The sequence below is a fragment of the Leptodactylus fuscus genome, chromosome 4 (genome assembly GCF_031893055.1).
Source record: "Leptodactylus fuscus isolate aLepFus1 chromosome 4, aLepFus1.hap2, whole genome shotgun sequence".
NCBI lineage: Eukaryota > Metazoa > Chordata > Amphibia > Anura > Leptodactylidae > Leptodactylus > Leptodactylus fuscus.
The window spans coordinates 172,582,129-172,607,850 of record NC_134268.1 but is presented as its reverse complement, the minus strand read 5'-3'; the positions used below and the strand labels follow the sequence as shown (position 1 = coordinate 172,607,850).

General features: G+C 42.7%; 1 protein-coding gene across 1 annotated transcript in view; it reads right to left on the bottom strand.

Moving 5' to 3' along the window:
- Positions 1-1,062: 1,062 nt before the first annotated feature.
- Positions 1,063-25,722, bottom strand: part of EFHB (EF-hand domain family member B) — a 44,189-nt gene continuing 19,529 nt past the window's right edge. Inside the window, exons 2-13 of the mRNA XM_075272241.1 lie at positions 25,440-25,502; positions 23,603-23,746; positions 23,253-23,433; positions 18,739-18,849; positions 15,273-15,402; positions 13,407-13,490; positions 11,068-11,135; positions 7,447-7,601; positions 6,142-6,328; positions 4,776-4,934; positions 4,406-4,587; positions 1,063-1,230 (exon numbers count right to left, since the gene is read on the bottom strand). Of these exons, the coding sequence (XP_075128342.1) occupies positions 1,063-1,230; positions 4,406-4,587; positions 4,776-4,934; positions 6,142-6,328; positions 7,447-7,601; positions 11,068-11,135; positions 13,407-13,490; positions 15,273-15,402; positions 18,739-18,849; positions 23,253-23,433; positions 23,603-23,746; positions 25,440-25,502 (1,632 nt within the window). The remainder of the gene's footprint in view (positions 1,231-4,405; positions 4,588-4,775; positions 4,935-6,141; positions 6,329-7,446; positions 7,602-11,067; positions 11,136-13,406; positions 13,491-15,272; positions 15,403-18,738; positions 18,850-23,252; positions 23,434-23,602; positions 23,747-25,439; positions 25,503-25,722) is intronic.

The following is a 25,722-nucleotide window of genomic DNA, read 5'->3' as shown; positions in this document are numbered from 1 at the left end:
AAAATACAGAAAAAAAAAAAACATTTAGGTGACAAAAAATACGTATGACCAAACAGACTAGTGGAGCAGATTTCCATAGCTTAGAAATAAGCACCATTTGATGACACTGAACTTTAAGGAACACTCCATTATAAGGCTATGTTAGAGTACAGTCAGGGGGCGTTCCTCACAGCCGAGCAATAACAATAGGCTCCAAGGCCCGCCCTTCTGACAGTGGGGAGATATTGGTTCCGAAATAAATGGCACCGATATCTCCACCATCAGGGCACATACTGGGAAAGCCTGAATTCAACTTGGATTTCTAGGGGTATATAAAACCCACACACTGATGTGGACATGAAGGTTCCTCTTTAACAATGATTGTTCATTTTAACATAATTGAGATTGTTAAGAGAAGCATTCATGTCTATGGTCAGTGGTATTGTATTAGGTTCAGTCTACACCCCTAACGAATAAAAAATAATACCTCATGTGATAGCCTGGACTTGTAAGGTAGATTTTAAAGAAGCAGTTCCCCTTTTTTTTTTATCCCCACACCTCTACCTGTAAGGTCCAGCACTGCCCAATGTGACCTCCCTTCGGACTTGCCAATTCTCACTGTGCTCTTCAGTGAACCAGAACCTCAGATTCAAAATGCACAGCCTTGTTCTGAGTTTCAAAGAAATCCACTGAGTCTGAGTTTAGGTTACCTGAAAAGTACAGTGAGAATAGACAAGTGAGAAGGTAGGTTATGGTAGCAGTGCCGGACCTGATATCTGCCGGATATAGCAAACTATAAGATTCCCTCTCCGGACACCACTGAGCCACCTATGTAAAAACAGGGTTGGGAAAAAAACAGGGAGCGCTTCAATAATAAACCTTTTAAACCGAGGCCTCAACATTTATCCATGATATCAATAATACAATGTGCATTTTAAGAAAATGAAATACTGTTACCCATACAGGTACATATACAGTAACTTATTTTTCATAAGATTCATGTAGGATACTTTAACAATACAATATTGAATTGTCTCATCAATGTATTTCCAGGGTAATGACAAACTGAATAAACCTTTCTATTCAAGCAATTGAGTACAATGCAGCGTTAGTCTGGACATCATCTAAAACACTTCTCATCGTCTCAACAGAAACTTCTCCTTTTGGGTGTCTTATTGCAGCCAATTTCCACAGCTCCTCAAAAGTATTATCTGGAATCTTAACACCAATATTGTGTAGAATCTGGGCAATCTGAAAAAGAGGTGAATGTAAATCAGCAAGTCATATTTATTGGGGATTTGGAATAACTTAATTGACAGGGCATATAAAAATCTGCAAAGAGTTTATCACCAGCTCTAGCGGGATGCCTTTAGAGCAGGGGCATAGCTATAGAGGGCACAGAAGTAGCCATCGCTACAGGACCCTACAGCCTGAGTGGACCCAAAGGCCCCTGCACAATATAAGAAGCCACTAGTATTATAGATCACAGCTGGTAAGTGGGGGGCCCATTACAGATTTTGCATTGGAGCCCAGGAGCTTTAAGTTATATCTCTGCTTTAAACTACCTCCACCTATCAGCACCACTGCAAAATAAGTAGAAATAAGCTGAGAGCTAAACTATTTTTGAGCACTAGCGTATGGTCTTAGAACTAGGAGAATATAGACGTTATAGAGTATGGTCCTCAATGCAGGACCTCCCATCCTCTATAAGAAAGGACCAAGATCTACTCTGTAGAACCTGCTCCTGTTCTGGCAGACTCAAGCTGTCAATGTATTACATAGACAGTTATCCATATGAATAGCCTTCCCACTACTTAACACTACATTTCACTTCAGCTGTGATATCAGTTGCTTGCCAGAAGGTCAGTTTTGACTCATAGCAACTCCAAAACTATCTATTGAGACAACCCCATTAAGTATACAGGGTGATTCAGAAAGAATGGTGCAAAAGCAACGGCCTGTAGTGATAGCAGTGATTAAACCATAGCTGGCTTAGGCTAGGTTCACACCAGAGCTCGGTCTCCGCTCGGGGATTCTGTACCCCATTCCATTTTTTTAACGCAGAGCAGAGAGGAATGTCCTACAAGCAGCGCTTTTCTCTCTTCATTTTCTGCCCTTCTTGGGTGGAAAACTGACAGACTCCATTATAGTCTATGGGGTCCACAGGTTTCTGAACGTAACTGCTTTTTTTTAACGGATTAGGTTTCCATTCGGGGGGTCCCCAAGTAGACCCCCAAGTGAAAACCCGAACGCAGGGTTGAACCTATCATCAGTTGCTCATAGCATCCAATCACAGCACAGTTTTAATTTTTCAAGAGTTAAAGGTGACATGTGCTTCCATAGTGTGACATAAGATAGTGACAAAACAAGAAAACTTCTTGTGTGTAGGTACTTGCATGAACAGGGTCTCTGGTGACAGTACAGTAAAACTTTCCAACTAAGTTTGGTAAACTGCTCCACATAGAAAGTGCATTTTGCATTGGGTGAAGCAATTGAAAACCACTGAGAATTTATGTAAAAGTCCTGAACACCCACGGTTTTGATAAAGTCAGTAAACAGGATTCGAGCCATGTATGAGTGTAGTCCTAGGCTGACTAGTATGGAACTACACGTGCCACAAAGTACACTATGGCATATCCTATTAAAATATCTGTATTGTAAGCCACACAGATTACTTCTTCAGGAGAAAAGCCCAACTACAAACCAAAACGCTGGGACTTTTGCATTGACAGGAATTCACTAATTTGCTGATGCTCAGCGACGAGCCTACCTTTTACCACAATGAGAAGGTCAATTGCCATAATGTTAGAATCTGAGACCTAAAAAAAAGTGCCTTGAGAGACCCAAAGTATATGTGTTCTGTACAATGAGCAAGCAAAAAGTCTACGCTCCCTTCTTTTTGCCGAGGATACCGTCAGTGACCACTCCTACTTCGACATATTAAAGCAATGGCTTATGTCACAGACAGAGGAAGATCTGCCAAATGTAGCCTATCAGAAGAAATGGTACACCTCCACTTTTCCATTTGGATGTTTCTGGCACAGCCAATAACTTAATACAATTCTTCCAGAACGTTGAATCGACTGTGCCAGAAACAACAATTCACCAAAGGTGTTCTGGCGTCCACAAGCTACATCAAGGGCTCAGAGTATCTGCCCACACAGCTACAAAATCTGAATGGTGACAAAATGGTGAAATGTGGATTTCACTCTGAGGGTGCGTTCACACGGAGTAACGTGCCACGTGATGTGGCACGTATACGGCGTGTGAGAGTTTGCGCACCGTATACGCGCCCATTGATTTCAATGAGAGTTAGGATCTTATACGCCGCGTTATTTTGCGGCTGCCCCAGTGTCTGTATGCCGGGTCTGTAACTATAATATTGCTGAATTACCGTAATGACTCATGTATAAGCCGAGGCGGACTTTTTCAGCACAAAAACTGTGCTGAAAAACTCGGCTTATACTCGAGTATATACGGTAGTTTAGATGGTGCGTAGGTGTATTTATGGGTGTATCAACAAGTCGTAATATCTCTGCACAAGAATACTCCACTTAAACTTGATGAATTTAGTGCAAAAGTCACACAAACAAAAGTCTGAAAAGTGGTTTAAAAAATTCACCTCATAATAAATCAGGCCCAATAACTCTCCCTACTCAGCTCAAAGTAAACTCTCATATAAAACCGGTCTAACTAAGGGTATGTTCACACATCAGTATGCCATCCGTCCGTTTGAATTCAGTTTGACACTTCAGAACGGACTGATGCACATACTGATTGTATACTGACACCTTTTTATGCTGATAGCAAACGCTCTCCTTCCCCTAGAGGACAGATAAGGGGATTAAAAGTAGCAATTGTAAACAGAGTAGAGATCAGTATGTGTATCCGTCCGTTTTGAAGTGTCAAACTGAATTCAAACGGACGGATGGCATACTGATGTGTGAACATACCCTAACCTGTCTAATGCTGCAGATGCTATGAAAAGGAGATTCATGTTTAAGTGTCTACGCTGTGCTGATGAGATCCAACCAGATCGATACAGCACTGTCCTCAGCTGGGATTCTGTTCACTTTTGGAATAGATTTACTGGTTTGGCTAAACCTCGCATCATAGCAATAGGCTTACTGAAAAAGTCATGCATGATGTTTAAGAGGGTTACCCCTATAGGGCAGCAAGCAGAGGCACTGTTTTCCTATTTACATCCTGGAAAACAGATTTGCATATTATTTCCCATAATCCCCCAGTGGAGCAAAAATGGCTTTGTAAGTCTCCAAAAGCCTGTAAAGGTACTCACTCCTTAAGGAGTGATATTATCCCCAGAACATAAGTGTCCACAGTGATTAGTACATGCTGAAATCAGTGATCGCCGACAACAACAAAACCAAAACTACAGCACAACAAAGTTACAATAGTCTACTCTTACCTCTTCCTTTGGCCGTGATTTAAAAACATCACGTTCGTAGACCATGTGTTGAGTGAAGATGGATGGACACAGCAAACCAAAAGCATTTGACTCATCCCCATAATTAGTTCTGTCACTGATCCTGCGAAATTTAGGAGGGGCAAGGTCTGTTCGAATAGTTGGAATGCCGTAGGTCTGAGTGGCTGGGCAACAAAAAAGAAATATGTTTTATATGTTATAAAAGTAAAACAATCTGACATCTTACTAGAGACGGGTAGAGTTTGTCTTTATGAAACAAAGTCAGTTAAACATCACAATAAGATTCTTGTTCCATGGACAAAACATACTGTGCGGGATTTTCGGTTGGATTTAGAAGAAGATTAGCACTTACAGGAAGAGCCTGGACTTCCAACAGCTGCATTGATCCTAGAGGATGAAGTTTGGTAAAAGTCAGGAGCTTGGTTTCCCCTTGAAAGAGTCCTGAGTGTCTTCTCTGATGCGCCTTCTTCCAAAATGAGATCTTGAGGATTCAAGTGACCTTCAAGTGAGACTACAGAAGTGTCTTTTTAAGTCTTTATAATGAATCTGTACAGTTATCTGAATGTTTAATTGTTATATTTATTATTTATATGACTGGTCAAACAGGTATCATCTATGCACACATAGTAAAGCACAGCGTCCCAGAGGGGAGGGGGTCCCTTCCCAGCCGTGTTCTCATTAGGAATAATGGATTGCAAGTGGGATCATAACTAGTTCCATTTTGATGGGTGACTGTTTTAGCAGGATTAGTGGATGGAGTATATTTGGAGCTTCCAATCTGAGAGATTATGTTTGCAGGTAGTCAGCACCTGGATTTGGTGTGTGGTTATATCAATGTTATTGAAGTATGTTAGTGATTTGATAACTGTGCAGTATATCAGTAACATATGAACTGTTTGTATGCTTTACTTGTGTGATGTATGGCGTGTGTCTAATGTGTATAATGCGTATCTGAATTGTGTCCATCATATGTGATATGTACGAGGGGTATGTCTGATGTGTATATGTGTAGCTGACGTGAATGGCTCATAGCAGTGTGAATTAAGTATGTTGGTAATATCATTTTGTGCCTTACATGACTGGTATGTGTGTAGTGTGTGTCTGAAGTGCATGATATGGTGTCTGATGTGTATGGTGAGTGTGGATGTATGTGTTGCACTTGTCAGTTCCATGTGTATGCGCTACATTTGTATGATATGTTCATGGATAGTGTCTGATATATACGTATGTCCAATGTGTGTGCTGTGCTTGTGTCAGAGAGATATATATATATATATATATATATATATATATATATATATATATATATATATATACACACTGTATATGTATGTGTGTGTTACTGGGGGATCCATATATGGTTCTTGCTCAAGAGCCCTATGTTTTAGAATCCAGACCCTTTCTCCATGAAGAGTAGAGTACACGAATCGATAAAAAAAAAATAAAAAAAAATACATAAGTACAAATGCAAAGTTGTTACTTTGTAGTTACTTGCTTTTGTTTGTATCACACTGTAATTCCTATAAGTTGACTTTAACTATGCCAAAGTTGGGATCTGTTCAGTTGTTGAGTGTGTACTTCATGAGATCATTCCAGTTCACCAATCTTTACTATGCCATTTGTGTGTAGTTCTTACCTGTACCTTATGGTGATATTTTTTGTGTAGAATAATACTGAACTCATGTGAACATGAATGGATAATGTGTTATTATTCTTACCTTGGTTTCCTATTGGTATTTTATCTTTCCAGTTGAGAAAGTTTGCAAACTCGATGAAGTTAATCAAACCATCTTTATCTACATCACAGTATTCAATCAATGAGTCCAGGAGAACAGGGTCCACATTGAGGCCAAACTGGTCACAGGTCTTCTTCAAATCATCCTTATCGATTTTTCCATCACCGTTCTAAGGAAAAATATATTAAAATGAATAGAAAATGTGATTTTTTTAAAAAAATGAGACTAATAACGACTACATAATGAGTGGCGGAATATATATATGCATACCACTATTACTGCACATTTAGAAAAGCTATATGCAAATACTAACATGTACAGGAAGAGTCTATGGGTCGGTTCACACTAGCCTATGTGCTCTGTCCGGAAAGAGTCCGCATGAGGACCCCCCTGGATGGAATACAAGCGCAACTGCAAGCGGTGTGCAGTTAAAGCGCACAGACCCCGTTATAGTCTATGTGGTCCGTGCACTTTATCTGCACACCGCTTGCAGTTGCACTTGTATTCCCTCCGGAAGGGGGGGTCCTCATGCGGATTCCTTCTGGAGGGAACACATAAGTTAGTGTGAACCGAGCATTAAAAGAGTTGTTTCACCATATCAAATTATCACCTATATACAGGATATGGGATAAGTGTCTGATTGTGGGATCCCCATGTCTCCTGATGCCATGCAGTCACAATTGAGCATGGATGCTACTTCTCCTTTCATTCCCTATGGAAATGACAGAGACAAGCAAGCACATTGCTCAGTCATCTTCGGCATTGCCATATACATTAAACAACGGATACAGAACCCCTGTTCTTGTGATCATGAAGGGGTGAATGGCTACTGTTCTGATCACTTGTATGGTATTTCAGGAAGAGTATTCTTCTGCAGTCCCAAACAAGTAAATGGCGCTGTGGCTTGGCATGTACACTACTGCTCTATTTACATAGGGCACTTCAGGGACTTGCAGACTTCTGTTCTTGTAACTGCTTTGGTTCTGACTGCTGGGACAAAGGCCTAAATGTTATTTGTGGAAGAATCTCTATAATTCTGTAATATAGTGATACGTAGAGGTACCACATGGCATCACACAGAGTGCCTATGACTCTACAATATAGGGCCAAAGGAACGGCACGCACATCCACAGAACCCTGCGTGTATGGCCCTGCTATGGGCTTGATACCTTAGAGTTTCTTTCTCTTGTTGTCAATAATACTTCCAGCAATGTACAATGCTAATTCTATATATATTTTAGCAAGGACACACAATATTCATGCTTTACAATTGGTACTGCAGCGAACCTTGTCATAATGCCTGAACGCTTCCACTAAGGAGGTAAAGTTATGATGGTTAGCTCTCTTCAAGCGTTGTTGTACAGCTGCCAACATGGCCCTTTGCCTCTCTTTACCACGAAGATAATTTTTGGGGGCTCTGTAGTGAAGTATATCGCCAACTCCTAAAAGAAGAGACCTGGAAGTTTTTAATCATACACTTCATTCCTACTTTCAATACAATAACTGGAATCTTCACAGCTGTCACAAAAATACTGTTGTCGAATCATCAAAATAGCTGTACATTATTTAATGCAGATTATAAATCTGATGGAGCCCAAGGCCCATGCTATGCCCCCTTCCAGAAAAGTGTCTCGGATGAAGTAAAACAGAAAAAAAAAATTGTATTATCCCATTACTAACTCTGTGGTTGGAAAAATAAAAAAAAGTTCTTGCTTTTAGAAGACGGTGATGCAATAAGAAAATAATTTCTACTACATAAATTAGGGATTGCAGTCATTGTATTGACATTTCATCAAAAGTGACAGGTTATATGCCGCATTGTGAATAGTGTGAATGTAAGATAAAAACTATACCTGGATTGGGGCATTTTTTTCATCCCCCCATTTACTTCATTATTTATTTTGCTCTCTCATATAGTCATAATATATTCTGCAGCACTTTTGTCATCAGTCACCGTCCCCAGTAGGTCTCACAATCTATCAGTATGTCTTTGGACTGTGGGAGGAAACTGGAGTACACAGGAAAACCATGAAAACTCCATGCAGAATATACAGAATCTGTCCAGATTTTTCATATCGATAACCTATCTACAAGCAGGCTAGGACATCAATATGGAATTGGGGGGTTTGTCATGAGGGCCAAGCACTAATCTGCTGAATTGGATGCCTGTAGGTGCTGGAAGATATAGCCTAAGGCCCCACAGACTGGGAACAACCGCTGCGTGAATGCATTGCGGTTCTTCCTGCAGCGCTTTGAACAGAAAGTTCACAGAGTTTTCCTCCGCGGACTTTCTGGTACAATTATATCTACAGGGAAGCTGCCGGCGTTTCCGTAGATATAATTGACATGCTGCGATTTTCAAAACCGCAATGGTTTTGGAAATCGCAGTGTGTCCGTGCTGCAATTTTTTATTTTTTTTTAATGCAAAGTGGGCATGGGATTCGCATGACTCCGATCCACTTTGCAAGTACTGTAAAATGCCGTGATATTTCCCACGGCGTTTCCGCCACGGGCAAATTGCGGCGTTTCCAGCCCGTGGGGCCCTGGCCATAGAGATGTACAGATCTGCAAGCAGCTCTGCTCTTATTTGAGTAAATACAGTACTATTACATGAATAGGAACAAAGCTACTCCCAGCTCCATCCATTTGTATAGCTTTCAGCATCTGGGGTCACCTAGATTATTTGATAAGTGTAGGGTCCAGGTGTCAGATCCCACCAATCAGTTACTCATAACCCATCCAATGGATAGGTCATCAGCATGCAACACTGTGGGGGTCTCAGAAAACCCTGCTAATTGAAACCTGTCACATGAAAAATGAAATGCAAGCAGCATGCTATAAAGTAGGATAAGCTCAGTAGATTTTTGTGTCGATTAGTGGGAATAGACTCAGTATAACTTGTATTTTATTCATTTATATGCTGAGAAGAGAGCACACTTACCCAGTGACTGAAAGACCTCCATGTGTAACAATAGAAAGACAGACAGACAGCTGTCAATCACTGAGAGGCCCCCGACTTCACTTAATAATATAGAAGGATCACAGATATAAATGAAATAAAGCATTTTAGACTACTGGATGAATCTATTCCCAAAAAACTATATCTCAATCTGCTCAGCTCATTCTGCTTTATAACATGCTGCCTTCAGATTGCACTGCATATTTTATGAGACAAGTTCCCTTTAACTATTTTGGTTAATGGTTTGCCTGACATTCATCTAAAGTCTATGGCCACCTTGAGAATTCATACGTAGATTACACTTCTGTAAATTATGATTCTTGGTGTTGCAGAACCTCTTTAAAGGGGTATTCTCATCTCAAGGTTCATATTCAGACTTGCAGCTTAAGCTAACCTCTGCAAACTTTCTGTCTAAAGCACTGTGGGAAGAACCACGTTGTGTCGCAGCCGTTTTTTCCCGCAGAGCTTTTTTGCTGCTGGATGCCACGTGGGGCCTTGGCCACAGGTTAAGGCCCCACGTTGCAAAAACACTGCGTTTTACAGTACCTGCAAACAGGGCCGGCTCCAGGTTTTTATGGGCCCTTGGGCGACAGAGCCTCAGTGGGCCCCCTTGTAAAGGAGGCGGGGGAGTCGAGACACTGTGCGTCGCAGATGACCGAGTGACGTCATGCAGGAGTGTGGCGTCACCAACGCCATACCTCCCAACTTTTAAAGAGTAGAAAGAGGGGCAAAATGTGCCCCTGCAAATTTAGCCCCACCCACTTTTATGTTGACTCCGCCAATTCTCATTCATTTATCATGTGCTCCCACACAGTACAATCCTCGTACAGTCACCTGTAAATTATATGCCCCCCCTCCATCTCTCCCCCAGTTTCATATACACCCTTCCTCTGCCCCTAGTTTCATATCCCCCCCTCCATCTGTCCCCAGTTTCATGCCATTCTCCCCCTTCATCTGCCCACAGTTTCATGTCCCCCGTCTCTGCCCCAGTGTCATGCTGTTCCACCCCCCCATCTGCCCCAGTGTCATGCCATTCCCCCCCTCCCCTTCATTTGCCCCCCAGTTTCATTGGGCCCCCTCCATCTCTGTCCCCAGTTTCATGCCATTCTCCCCCCCTTCATCTGCCCACAGTTTCATGTCCCCCCCGTCTCTGCCCCAGTGTCATGCCGTCCCCCCCCCTTCATTTTCCCCAGTGTCATGCCATTCCCCCCCTCCCCTTCATTTGCCCCCCAGTTTCATGGGTCCCCTTCATTATGTTCCACCTTAATGTTTAATACAAAACAAACACACTCACCTTCCATCGCTCCCCCGCCGCTCCTCTCTCCGCTCTCTCACTCCATTCACATAGTTGTAGGCGTGATGACGTCGTCACATCGTGCCTACACACGCAAGCCGGGCCGCAGCGTTAAAGCAGGAGCTGAGCTCACAGCTCCTGCTTTAATCTCCTATGCATTCAGCTCATTGGCGTCCGTCGGAGCTGAAATCGAGACAGGCAAGTGCTGGGGCGGGCAAGTGCCGGGGGGACCCCAGAAGCTCTGTGGGCCCCGGCACTTGCCCGACTATGCCATGCGCTGACGCCCTGCCCTGCCTGCAAAGTGGATGGAATTCTAACTAAACCCATCCACACATTGCAGAAAAATCACAGCATGTCACTTATACCTACAGAAATACAGGCGTTATCCATATAGGTATAATAGGAGCAGAAACTCTTCTTCCACCGCAGTCTTTTCTGCAGCATGTTTTGCAGCGATTCGCTGTGTGGAGCCTTAGCCTCACACATGTAGATCGTGCTATCTGACAACATAGATAATGATGTATAACGTAATTTATGTCTTGTGAGTAGTACTCAGACTTTGTACTTTGCTCACTCCACATAAGATTACTAAAACATGTCTAAAAGAGATAAGAAATGTATAAGTGTATTATTTACATTCAAAAAGAATCCTTACCATATTTTTCGGGTTTATGCAGAATCCCAAAAGTGTGATCAGCAGGAACGTTCAATGTGTCTGCAATCCTGCAAAGTATATAAACATGTGTACATGAGAGTAAGATGTCCCAGTTGTTTTGTGCAGTCCGTGTTGTACAAGCTATTTAGGTCACTAGGTTCTGTGTACTCCTACTTATCGAGCGGACATCTAGTTGATGATAGTTACAGCCAGAATCTCCAAAGTGATTTGATGTAAAAAGATAAAAAAGAAACGCTGTGTTGGCGGTTCAGCGCCCTAGATAGTTCTTTGTATCATATGTTCTGGAGTTGCCAAATTACTTCCCAGTTTGTTTGATGCTCAGAAGCCCTTGGACCTGACCACCTTCCTCTTGGGGACTCAGAACCTTTGAGAAGATATTGCTCAGGCTAACACCCCCCCCCCGCCCCCTCCATATTTTCATGGCAACTAAGTGCTTGACTGCATTACATTGGAGACAAACAGCTCCTCCATCTATGCACAAAGGCCTGCAAGCTATGAAACGTCTCACAGCTCAATTACATAACGGAGTGGATAAATTTATAGAGATTTGGTTTCTTGGGGACTCACATTGTGGCCATATTCCCCCTTAGTTCTTTAGGATTTGACTTTACCAAGGATTTATAACAGGTTTTGATTATTTTTCTTTCTTGTTATTTAATATAAGTAACTTCTGCAGAACGATCTAACGTATTCGCTGTATCATCTGATATACTGCTAGGGTTTGTTTTTTTTATTTTTGGAAAAAAATGCAATAAACAAAAAGTGAAACAACCACCACATAGTCCTTATGCATTCCAATCCCTTAGGGCTCGTTCACACGGGCACTGAGGCGGCGGATTATGGTGCGGATGGTGGTCTATGGAGACTGCTAGCGATCTGCGATTTTGAAAAGAAGCAAGCTGCCCTTTCTTCAGGCGAATTCCGCGGCTCACTGAGCACCCTCTGGACTAGGCCCATTCATTTTGGGTCTACTCTGGAGCGGGAAGCTGCGACTGACAGTCGCGACAAGCGTATTGTGGTCCCGATTTTGATGCTGCTTCCCGCGTCAAAATCAGGACCAAAATACGCTATTCCGTCCCCGAGTGAACTAGGCCTTACTTTTTTTGTTCTTTCTAAATATTGTCACTATCTGCCCTAGTCAAGACTAGAGATGAGCGAGTACTGTTCGGATCAGCCGATCCGAACAGCATGCTCGCATAGAAATGAATGGACGTAGCCGGCACGCGGGGGTTAAGTGGCAAGTACCAGGTGCATCCATTCATTTCTATGGAGCGTGCTGTTCAGATCGGCTGATCCGAACAGTTCTCGCTCATCTCTAGTCAAGACCCCTTCAAAAAACAGATTTTGTCATAATGTATCTAGTTTCAGCATCCCTCTCCTTCTTAAATCCAGTCCGATGGCTCTTACCAATCCCAACAGATGTGTGAGCAGGACTGGGAAAGAGTAGGTTGACATCAGTGTCAGCGGTCCGATCAGATTTCTGGGTGAATAAGTCCTACACTGAGAACTTTTAGTCTGGCCAAAAGACAGATACAATACTGTACGATAATAGCCAGTGCCCAGATAATCTTTGCATGAAAGAGCATTGCCAGAAAAGGTATAAGCTCATGGATCTACGTGAAGTCTCGGCTCCATGTGAAGCCGTCTTATGCCTGTTAAAGCACAAAAATCAAGTGGAGAATGAGTGATGAAAACAACACCAAAACTTCAAAGGAGCCTTTTGATATCTTTCCACGCCATACATTTCTGTTCAGACACAAAACTCAAACACTTATCCCAGTAGTAGTTGCTCAGTCACAGGGGTAGTCTGCAATTTCTATTGAAGGTATGGAACAGAAATTCATTGATGATAAGGAATACTTTGTAAACAGCCTTCTACAGAGTCAATAAGCCATAAAGACAGTGGATAAACATAAATGTGCACTCAGGCTCCAATGGAACTATTACAAATAGGAAATACTTCACAAACAAGAAATATTTTACATCACAAAGAAATATATGACCCCAATATACAGTTATCTTAAATGTGTCGTTGTTTTCACACTCAGACTTCATTGTATTTGTGACATAAACCAAGATATTTTTCTGCCCAGCAACTCTTTCCTTTTTATTCCCTTCTTTTCTTTACTCTGTTCATCTGCATTTGTTCTCACTTCATACACAGAAGCCTATGGAGAAGGGAAGGGGAGGAGCAGGTTGTTAAGTGCTAGACTCCTAAGATAGAGTCAAAAGAGTTCCCTCACTCATAGATTAGCAGCTGTAATCATTTGTGTGTCTCTCCAGCAGCATTCTCACCCATAAAAGTTGGTGGTACTTACGGATCCAGAACCTTCCCAAGTTGATGCTGTGAGCGCTCCCGAAAATCATCAACTCTTTTCGAAACTATATTAGCTGCCTCATTCCTAAAACATAAGCAGGCCATTATTTTCTAATATATCGTATTGTATTTCATCTATGTTAAAAGAAAAAAATTCTAAGGTTTTGCAGAAAAAAATGTAAGCATCTAAGGTTTATATTTATTGTGAGACTGTAGAACCCCTGAGGACAGTGAAACCATAAGAGAATTGTCCTTGTCAATGTAATACAAGGAAAAGAATGTACTAAAAATGTTTCCTGTTATCTTCATAACTAAAGGTTACTTATATTTATAGCAGCTATAAAGCACAAGGAACCATCAAGCAAATGACACTTCAGGTCATCATACATAGGATGAGGCCACTTATAAATGTTTTACAGGAGAACCTGTCAGGGGGGTTTGGACCATTAAAGTGACTGCGTACAATTATGTAGCCGGGCTATAATGTTCCAAACCTGTGTACAAGGCCAGGTTCAGACAGGGATTTTTGGTCCGGAATTTGACGCGGAGGCCACCTTAGATTCCAGACCAGAAAATGGCTAGCCGCATTTGAATGCCGGTTCACTGCTCCGGATTAGGCCCAAATGAAATGAGGGAGGTGTTGCGAGGCGGATGTACGTGGCTGAATCGGCAGCAAAATCCGCCTGAAGAAAGGGCATATCGCTTCTTTTTTCTGCAAGCAGGAACAAACCGCTTGTGGAAAAAGGAAATGACCGCGGCTCCTATTGATTTTAATGGGAGGCAGTTTTTTGAGCTGGATTTTGCCACGGATTCCGCGGCAAAATCCTGACCAAAAAACCCCATCTGAACCCGGCCTAATACTGTCACCCATTCTCAGGATGAGGAAAAACAGAAGTTACCACTCACAGGCAGACATCCCATCGGAGTCTGCTTCAGGCGTCTGACACAGACATGTACGGTGAAGCTGTACTGACCCTGACCTCACTGGGACAATGCCTATCGAAAGGGACCCATGTGATATGTTTAACTTAAAGGGATCCTATCATTAAAAGTCAATTTTTAAGAAAGGCTATTCTTCTCCTACCTTTAGATGTATTCTCTGGGCCACCGTTCGGTATATAATCCGGTTTTCATCACAGGCAAATGAGTTCTCTCGCAGCACTGGGGGCGGCCCAAGCACTGAAACAGCACTGGGGGCATCCCCAATACTGCGAGAGAACTCTCCAGCGCCCCCTCCATCTTCTTCAGGAACGGCCTCTCTGTGTTTTCTTTCGGCGGTGGCTTCAAACTTCTAGGCCTCAGGCCTAGGACAAAGCCAACTGCGCATGCCTGCTGGCTACAAGAAAGTGGCCGCTTACAATACTGTGTAAGTGGCCATTTTGTTGTGGCCTTCATTCCTAGGGGCTGCGGCAGTCATCAGTTGGGAACCCTACACCCCAACAGAATAATGGTATGTTGGCGATTCTGGGTTCCCAAACCACCCAGAAGGTTCCTTTTAAATGACATGACTTGTGCCCTCAGATGTTCAAGGGGTTTTCTGCGACTTTAATATTGGCAACCCCTCCTTAGAATAGATCATAAATATCAGAGCGGTGAGGTTCTGTATCCACTGCTCTCCTGTGGCGTTGTCTGGTTAATTAAAGGAATGTCATGTTAATTTATTTACTAAACCCGGATATATCTATCACTTTTTTTTTAAATCTGTTTTTCTTTTCCGGTTGTACATTTTTTATTCCATATTTGTCTTTGCCTAATATACAGAGATGTGCTTCAAATCAGTTGATCACAAGGGGGTGGGAAACGGATCCCCGTCTCATACGGATATAAAAATGAAACCCAAATATACAGTTAGTGCTGGAGAACCTACTTTTTCATTTCCTGAATCCACTTTAAGCTTCGTGCAACATTTCGTCCATCATTAAAGTGAGGTGTCTCAATTCCAAACCTGTTGTCCTTTTTATATTTTGTCCAATCATATTTTCTGTTTCTTATCTCACCTAGGAGGTAAGGAACAATATGAATATCTTATTAACTTACTTATTAAATGCATGCAGTGATGTGCAAATGAGCTGTTTGGTGCACCCGGGGTATGGTTGTGCCCACCAGAGCAGCCATTTTAACTTATGGTTGCCACCTAGGATAGATCCCCAACATAGATTGATGCTTTCCAATGTGTAGTATTTGAATTATTTGAATATTTGATATTATATATTTGATATATTGATATATATAGTGATATACAATATTTGAAAACGAGTGCACTGAACCGCTCATTTGGGAAATAATTTAAAGTTAATTTTCTCTGCAGCAAGATTGAAATTTGACATAACAAACGAATGTGTAATGTGTCACTAACAGCCCCACAATTATATACTGTAGATGTGGTTCAGAAGTAATATTGGTGCTGGTTAGAGTTCTACAAACCAATTTGTTCCAAGTTGAGCTCGACCCGAATACTCCATTCATGCTGCTGCAAGCATTATGATGCTCGTAGTGCCCACGTGACCATGATGTCACCAGGACAGCACCCGACGTCACAAGGAGGTCCAAAAGAAGGAGAGCGAGTATAAAGGTTATTTTTGTAGTGCAATTTTTTTAATGATCCCCTGGGGCCTCCAACTCTTATAATCTGGGGTCTGAAGACAACCCATAGTATAATAAATTCCCTTCCAGTTTGTACTGCAATTTTTCAATCTGAAACGAACCTGGGACCAGCCTCCCCAAAGCTAAAAAAAAAATATTGAGGGTTTTACCCATCTCTAGTGATGGTTACCGCTCTTTAAAGCTCTTGTATACTTCCATAACTGGTCACTGTTTAGTTAACCGTACTGAAAAATGCAGCCAATGCTTTTGATTTAAAGGGGTATTGAGATTAAGGACACTCATCCCCTATCCAAAGGGAGGGCAGATAAGGATCAGATTTTGGGGGGTCCAAATGCCAGGATCCCAGGTATGATGAGAACAGAGGATTAAACATCCCCCTCTTCCCTTGATGACTGGGGTCTGACAGCTAGGATTCGGTAGAAAGATGATGAGTGTCCTTAGTGGCATAACCCCTTTAAAAGAAATGTCATAGATCTCAGAAACAGAATGAACACAGACCTATCCTATAGAAACCAGGAAGGTATATGTGAGATATAGACAAAGCCTTATCTGTGTATGTGCTGTATAATTTTGCTATCCTGTCTCATCTAGACCTCAGCAGTGCAACAGAGCTATAATTAAAGAGGACATCACCACCTCTAACTGAACCTATTGAAGTCAATGGGAGTCTTTTTTTCCAGTGCTGATTCTGACGTGGATTCCGCGCCAGAATCAGCGCCAACTTCCTCCGTGTGAATGGACCCTTACAGTACCGATTGCTCTGGAATGGCAGAGGCTTGAGAAACAAATTTTAACCGTTCCAAAATCAGTGGACTGGCACCAATTGAAAAACAAGATAAGATAAGATAAGATAATCCTTTAATAGTCCCACAGTGGTGAAATTTCAGTATGTTACAGCAGCATGGATAATACAGATACAGGATAATACACAATAATATATTACAGACGTAGGCACACATATGCTGAGAGGTGAAGAGATACTAGGAGTCCATAACAGTTAAGGAACAGAAGAAGAAAGAAGGAAGACTTCATAATCATAATCATTAGTTTTCTGTGCGGAGTGATCTTCGCTTGGTCTGATGTACATTATACAGCCTGGTCGCGGTTGGAAGGAAGGACCTGCGATAGCGCTCCTTCTCACACTTGGGGTGAAGCAGTCAGTCACTTACAGTGCTGTCAAGTGCCATCAAGGTCTCATACATGGGGCGGGATTTGTTCTCCTCCATGGAGCTCACCATGGACAGTATCCTTCTGTCACCCACCACCTGTACTGGGTCCAGGGGGCTCCCCAGGACAGAGCTGGCCCTTCTGATCAGCCTGTCAAGTCTATTTCTGTCCCTGGTTGATATACTGCTCCCCCAGCAGGCCACACCGAAAAAGATGGCTGAAGCAACCACAGAGTTGAAGAAGGCCTTAAGAAGTGTCCCCCGGACTCCGAAGCCTATCAGCCTCCTGAGCAGGTAGAGTCTGCTGTGACCCTTTCTGGGAGCGCCTCTAGGTGATCAGCCCAGTCTAGTATTGTTGAGGAGCACACCCAGATACTTATAGGTCCTGACTATCTCAATACATGTCCCTTGGATCTCCACTGTTTACTAAAGTCCACCACCATCTCCTTGGTCTTCCCAGCATTAATGGAAGTAACTGGAGTTGGTAGAGTTTGGGGAAAGGTCCAACTCCTCTTATAAAGCGATGCCTATGATGTCATTAGGATATACCATCATTTTATGGAGAGGAAATGACCTCTGGGATGAAGGGGATGGAATGTCGTTACAGTTGGTAATATACACAGCAACTGACAAGTAAGCTCCAGAAACATGTGTCAGCCTATTGTAACTCCAAGCTGAAAGCAGGAATAAGTAAAAAATATAATCCTGGATCCCTACATAGAAAATATGAACATCACCAAGAGGTTTATAGGGCACTGACTAAATATGGTTCTTCACCAGAAGCCTCTGTCACAAAATCTGACACATTTAATCAAAAAAATAACATTATTTTTTCCAGCAAGATGACAGAACCCTATAGTCTGGTGATGCCGGTCGTATGACAGATCCATCACAGCTTCAGTTACGTTTTTTTGCTCTTGTGACTGAACAAAAACTGAATTCACAATGCAGATGTGAACTCAACCTAATAATATCCTAATCTTGATAATATCTCATTTTCTGCTGATCCAGTCTCGGTACATCACACGCATCTGCTCCTTTCTCCCAGTAATTTAACACAGTAATTGTAATAACTGAAGACATATGAGGCTGGGCTTACATGATGCTTTTTGTAACTGAAAAGGAACTATAAAATGCAGCATTTTTTTCTCTCCGGTTCTGCAGCAAAACTAAACTTTCTGTTTCCACAACATGGAACCATAGCTTCAGGCTAGGGCCCCAAATAGCGAGCCGCAGCCAAAGAACGCTGTGGAATAGACTGTGATGGAAACGCATCGAGCTTGTTTCCATAAAGTGTCTTCAAAGGTATGGTTGACATGCTGCAATTTTCAAAAAATGGGTCAGTGTGCTATCTGGGAAAAACATGGATAGCGCCATGTTCTCAACCATTGTCGTCTGAAAGAGGCCTTAGACTAAGAATATAAAGAGGAATATAAAGGACATACTTATACTTCTCCCTTCTGCTCAATCTAAACACTGAAGCAATATCAGCAACATAAAACACGGCTTTTCTGCAAGTTGTAATCTTAGCCTTAGTTAGAAAATTATTTATTAAGCACTCACCAACATCGTACTCATTATGTGTGACCACATACAGATCATGTCCTTTGTGTGATTCTTCTTCTATTTCTTGCACACTTTTAGAAGGATTAATAAGAACACCCGCTGATAAACCTTAATTAAAAACAAAAAAAAAATGACTTAATACCATTATACTACAAAGAATTAGTTTACATGGTTATTCCCATATCAACAAATTGTTAAGATGGGAATAACTGCTCCCTGCCATGACTGCTACGAACTTATGGGAACAGATGAGCACTGCTGCTCTAAATTATTCACATAAATCCCATAGAGGAAAATGGAAGCTACAGAAACAGCATAACATGGATGAGTTATCCTTTGTTCACATCTGAGTTTGGTAATCCGTTCAGGGAGTCCACATGGGGACCCCCCGAATGAAGTACTGAACGCACTGGCAAGCGGCGTGCAGTGAAAGCACACGGACCCCATAGAATATAATGGGGTCCATGTGCTTGCCGTGAGATCTCCGCAAGAGTCATGCGGACAGGAAAGTAGATTGTGAAGTACTTTCCTGTCTGCATGTACCCTGCAGAGATCTCACAGCCAGCACACGGACCCCATTATAATCTATGGAGATCCGTGTGCTTTCACTGCACACGTCTTGCAAATGCGTTCAGTAGTCCATTCGGGGGGGTTCCTACGTGGACTCCCCCCAACGGATTACCGATGCAGATATGAACATTCTCCCATTTTCCTCTATAAGAGTTAAGAGGACTACATATAGCAGCACTGCTCAAATGTTTCTGTATGTCCCACTCTGGGGCCTGGGACTTGAGAGCAGCTATTCCTATCTCAACAGCAAGATGCCAAGATGGGAATAATACTTTACATAATATAATTAATTAGACTTTAATAATGCCTATATAATTATATCTCTAAAAACAGCAGCACATTCCATAACTTAAAAATAATCTGATAAATTAGTAAACAATTTGTTTATCTTGCTATAAAGGCGTTGTAGACTAAAGTATCCTATGACTATTATCATTACATCCTATTATACTATTATTATTACAATGAAAGTATAACATGAAGGGCAAATGCACACAACCATGTGCTAGTTCAGTGTGCTATCCGGGTTTTTCCTAGACCCATTCCTTTGCATGGGCCCAATGCACACAACAGTGATTTCCAAAGATCCGTGTGGGGGCTAAAAGTCCATGATGCAAATCTCAAGTCAGGTCCTATTGCTGTGGTTGTGCTCTCTGGCTGCAATGGATGAGGCAGGGGGAAGCATTGCTGGTGCATGGCGGGCAACTCGCAAACAGTGCCGTGCATGCCGGCTTAGGCTAAGGCACCAAGGTGCAGAAGAGCTGCTTTTTTTTCTTGCAAATTTTGTCAAACACAGGACTAGCTATAAGACACATGGAAAATATAAATAAAACATCATTCCCTTCTGCTTAATCTACTCCTTACATTAAAAAACGCTGAAAATCTGCGACAAAAAAAGCAGCTTTTCCACAACGTGGAGCCTTAACCTCAAGGGGTATTTCCATCCAGGTCAAACATAGCTGAGATGGGAATACATGGTTCTGTCTCCCATGTGATGTGTATCCTATCATATTAATATTATAAGAGTGGGTTTGTGTGTTTGGATGTTTGTTCCTCAATCACACCCGAACGGCTGAATGGATCTCCTCGAAATTTCGCACACACCTACATATTGGCCAGGAAGGGGTAATAGGCTACTTTAAAAGTGTCTCACTCACCCCAAAACGCCACCGCGACCCTCCAAAGTTGTCTCCTGCTCCGCTGTCGGCTCGGGCATGACGTCACCGCAGAGACTTACACACAGCTGCTATTGGTGCATGCCGGTGTGTGGGCGGGATAGGGAGCCAGCACAGTGGCCCATAGGTTGCCGCTGAATTGTGGGCGTGGCCAGCGTGTGGGAACCCGACGCTGAACATGGTGGCGGCCCGCATCGCTCCGAACGGCGCTGACATGCCGGCCTGCCACACATTGCCTCAGGCCGGCATAGCATGCTGCAGCGCATCCAGCCCCAACAAGCCCAGCCGTACCTACCAGCGAACTGTGCGGCCGGGAACACAGATGCCACGGGAAGGACCGCACAAGCCCACTGAAGCTGCGGCCACAAGACACACACCTCCCCAGCATGTAAATAGTGAGTACTGCGGGAACAGGGATCGGCGGGATGCTTAAGGGAGGGGAGGGGGGGGCTGGTGCTACAGGTTACGGAGGGGGCCGGGGGGTGCAGGTTTGGCAACAAAGGGCAGAAGGTAAGTAGGGGGGAGGGGGGCCATATTGCACATGTGGAAAGGAGAGGGAGGGGGTACATGTCATAGGTGACTGTAATCTCTAAAGTGGGGAGGGGGCCAGGGACGCGCGTGGGGGGTAAGGGGAGAGCCGGGGGCGCGGGTGGGGGGGGAAAGGAGGGCCGGAGGTGCAGCAGCGGGGCCGTGGGGTCCCGGTCCACGATGCTGTGGGAAGGGCCCGTGTCGGCCGCAAGGAAAGGGCCATGGGGGGCCACGGGCGACGCTGCAGGTGGTTCGTGCAAGGGTGAGGGGACAGCAGACGAAGTCGCGGGTTATAGCTAGTAATCTATACCAGATATGTTTCACAACAAGTTCACAACTGTAAACTTGGATTAATATATTTTGCATTCTGTAGTCAATGGAGCGCTGCTTCCTTACCATTGCTAGCATTTATTGGAGAAGTATATGACGGTCATTATCTATAAAGCTTTGCACCCATTTGTATTATATGATGTGCCGCTGCATTGACTTTAATTTTTCGTAGATATGTTGCACAATAAAGAGCAATAACGTTATATGTTTTTCCACCAATGTAGCTTGATGAGTTGTTGTTTTTTTTTTTGCAGGACAAGTTAAATTTTGGAATGTATAATTCTGTAGGACATATAACTCGCTCATAAACTTTTATTCTAGTTTGGGGGGGAGGGGGTAATAGAAAAAGCAAATGTCATTATTTGGGGGAATTATTTCAATCAACGTGGGGTATAAATAACATTGCAATTTTACTATATGGGTCATTCCAAATGCACTGTACCAAATATGCATATTTTTATTATTTTTTTTATTAGAATTTAAAGAAATTTTTCTAAATAATCAATATTTAAAAGGGTTATTCAGCTTCCAAAAACTATCAGCGAATACATCCACAGCAGTGTTAAATACTATTTCCTTGTGTAGCCTTTGCTTGGAATTATTTTACTTGCTGCTCCTTGTATCATTGTTAATTATATTCAGTGAATCTGTGGACAAACTACATTTCCCATGATTCATCTGCCTGCTTTCACTCTCTGTGTTTGCTGCACATATGGAGGGGGGCGTGAGCTTGCAAACAAAACCTCACAGCAGCACATGAACTCAGATATGAGAGTGATTTATTACCTATGATTTCATTGCAGGGGAGAGAGGAGAAGAGAGGGGTACACAGAGAGTGAGAGCATGCAGATGAACCATGGGAAATGTAGTCTGTCCACAGATTTACTGCATGTAAATAACAGTGATACAAGAAGTCTCAAATAAAATAAAGCCAAGAAAAGGGTGCACAAGGAAAAAGTGAGTATTTAGCATTGCTGTGGATGTATTTGCAGATCATTTTTGGAAGCTGTATAACCCCTTCAATCTGTATGCAAATAAGCTGTTCAGTTAACCTGGGGCATGGTCACCACCCAATACTATCTCCTAAACTTAGATTCACATGACCAAGTTTAACCTGTGAAACTCAGTCTATGTTTGCGCTGGATTTCCCAGCTTGAATAGTATGCCGGCAAAGGGACTCCTAGCATTATAGTTATCTATGTTGCTAAGGGCTCGTTCACATTTGCTCCCGGTCTCCGTTCATACAGGTTTCCATTTCCTGCACAAAACAGAGCAGGAGATGGAAAGCCGCAGGACTCTTTCAAACCCATTCATTTGAATGGGTTTGAAAGGTGTCCGGCCGTGAGCACCGGTGAGCGTTTTATGCTCTCTGCCGCAAAACTGTTTTTTGTAAACCGGACACAGAGTCGGACATGCAGTACTCTGTGTCCGGTTTAAAAAAAAAAAAAGTTTCGCAGCGGAGAGCATAAAATGCTCACCAGCGCTCACGGCCGGACCCAGTCTGACAGCTTTCCGTCTTCTGTCACTAGGATCCAGGGACTCCTAGTATTATAGATAACTATAATGGTAGAAACCCTGCTCTCAACATACTATTCATGTCGGGAAATCCGGCATACACATGGACTGAGTACTCGGACGTGTTAAACTAGGCCCGTGATGACGAACCTATGGCAGAGGTGGCACTCAGAGTCCTCTCCATGGGCACCCATCTTTGCAGCAGACTGTACTGTGTAGGGCTCACTGTGAAGCAAATTGTACTGTATATGTGCAATGGGCCCAAAGTACAATCTGCTGCAAATTGTACTTAGCAAAGAAGCACTAAATGGTTTAGCATCCTCTATAAAGAAATAAAATGCATAATATAATTTAATTTTAAAAATGACAAAGCTGAATAAAACCAGTACTCACTGCGTTGGTATTTTCGCCCAAATGAAGTTTCATTGAAGTTGATGTTAGCTGGGAAAGCCACAGTTTGATCATGAGATCTCCCAAGAGGAGTTCGTCTGGCACTAGAATATATTGATTCTTTCTTTTCCAATATTTTTTGTTGGAACAGTGTTTTTAATGGTACATTAACTAAAGAACCAGCCTAGAGTATAAAAAGAGGACAAAAAAACGTATTATACAGCTACATAAACAGTAACAACACAGAAACATCACAATGTAAGATTAAAATCAATTATTCATAAATATAATCCACAAACTTTATAGTCTCATTGTACTGTAATAACACTTATTTACATAAGATATTTACGTACACTTAATGAAGGACGGGTGATCACGCCATGGGTAATATAGTTCTCCTTCTTAGGGTCATTAGCTTTTCCATAGAAAACAGTTCGCACACCTGGGTTGGGGCGTCTTGTATTAAGAAACTTCTGTACAACAGGAGGAGTAATAGGCTGGAAATAAATGAAACAAACATCTAACTATATGACCTAGAAAAACTAAACAATGCTACGGCGACAACATTAACATAATAAATGAAAACATTAGTAAAGTAGCGTTTGTAAAGGGAGTCTGTCACCAAGATGGAGCATATAAAACCAGTAACACAGTTAGATAGGTCTGACCCGTTAAAAAAAAAAAAACGTTTTCGCCGCAGAGAGCAGAAGACACTCACGGGCGCTCACTTTTCAAACTGACTACCAGTTTCCGTCTCCTGTCCAGTTTCTCGGGCAAGAAACGGAAACCTGCAAAACGGAGATCGGGCGCTGGTGTGAACCCACCATAATGTGTATGTGTTTCACAGTAATTTTCTACTTTTAGGGCCCATTCACACTACGGATACGCTGACTGATTCTGAACGTTAAAACACGTTCAGAATCAGCGCGTATAAAGCAGATCCCATTTATTTCAACGGGAGTCGGCATACGAGCGCTCCCCATTGAAATAAATAGGCTGCTTTTTTCTCTACGAGCGCTCCCATTGAAGTGAATGGGAAGCACTCGCGTGTACGGCTCACTCGGCTCATTCCGAGCCATACACGCGAGCGCTTCCCATTCACTTCAATGGGAGCGCTCATAGAGAAAAGAGCAGCCCATTCATGAATGGGATCTGCTTTATACACGCTGATTCTGAATGTGTTTTAACGTTCAGAATCAGTCAGCATATCCGTAGTGTGAATGGGCCCTTATATCTATTCTAGGGAAAGGAGTGATTTAGAAAATTTTATTTTTTTTATTTTTTTAAAGCTTTTTTTCCACTATTTTTATTAGCCCCCCCTGGGGGACTTGAACCTGCAGTCATTTGATTGCAAGTCCCATAGGCGGCCATACAAGTGTATTGCCGTCTATGGGAGATTCTATACATTACTATTGCGGCCGGTCATAGACCAGCCGCAATAGTGATATTGCTATGACAGGCCTGGGAGCCTTCATTAGGCCCCCGGCTTTCACAGGAACAAGTTGGCTCCTGCGACCTCGCCGCACAGGAGCCGGCCTGCAACTCTAAAGGTATGGGGTTGGTGGGGACCGGCCCCAGGGCTAATTGTAAACTTTTTTCTTGAGAAGGGGGGGGTGGGCATCTCCGGTTGCTATGGCGACCGCTCTGCAGCAGAATGGTCGCCATTATACTTACAGACCCGGCTGGGGCCCGCAGCATTGCCACGCTCCTCCTGCCGCTGCAGAAAATCAGCGACGGCAGGAGCTTGGCGATGCTACTTGAAAAAAATCACAGGTCCACAGGTGTCTTGCCCACACACGATTCGTGATTTTTCAGGTAGCATCGCCAAGATCCTGCTGCCGTTGATTTCCTGTAGCAGCGAAAGCGTGGCGATGCTGTCTGCATCAAAGACCTCCCCCCACCCCCCAAAAAAAAAAAATAATAATTTGCTTTATTTGAGTATAAGCCGAGGGGGGCTTTTTCAGCACAAAACTGTGCTGAAAAACTCTGCTTATACTAGAGTATATACGGTATATTGTATCTCAAAAACACGATTATACAAAAATGACAAGAGAAAAAGGAGACATAAGTGCCCTAAAATGAATATAGGAACATGCACAGCTCACAAGCAGATATTTTACGGGACACAAGGGAAAACAAGACAGAAAATGTAAGAATAAAATAAAATGAAGAATTTTAGTTTTTTCTTACCCTAGGATCAATTTCAACTAGACAGCTTGACGCTCTCTCTCCAGTGGGGAATAGCTTTCCAGCCTACAACAGCAAGACCAGGTATGAAAGGGTCACATTTTTACAATCTTCCTGAATTAATGCAATTCACAGAATAAAAAAGTATTATACACATTATACATTGGTGGGTCCTGTGGAAGGGTTTCATAAGTGAGCCCTTCCCATTACACCCACCTAGATATACCTGACCTGCACAAATTCTAATACCCCCTCGATGGCCCCTCACAATGTTCACTTCCAGGTT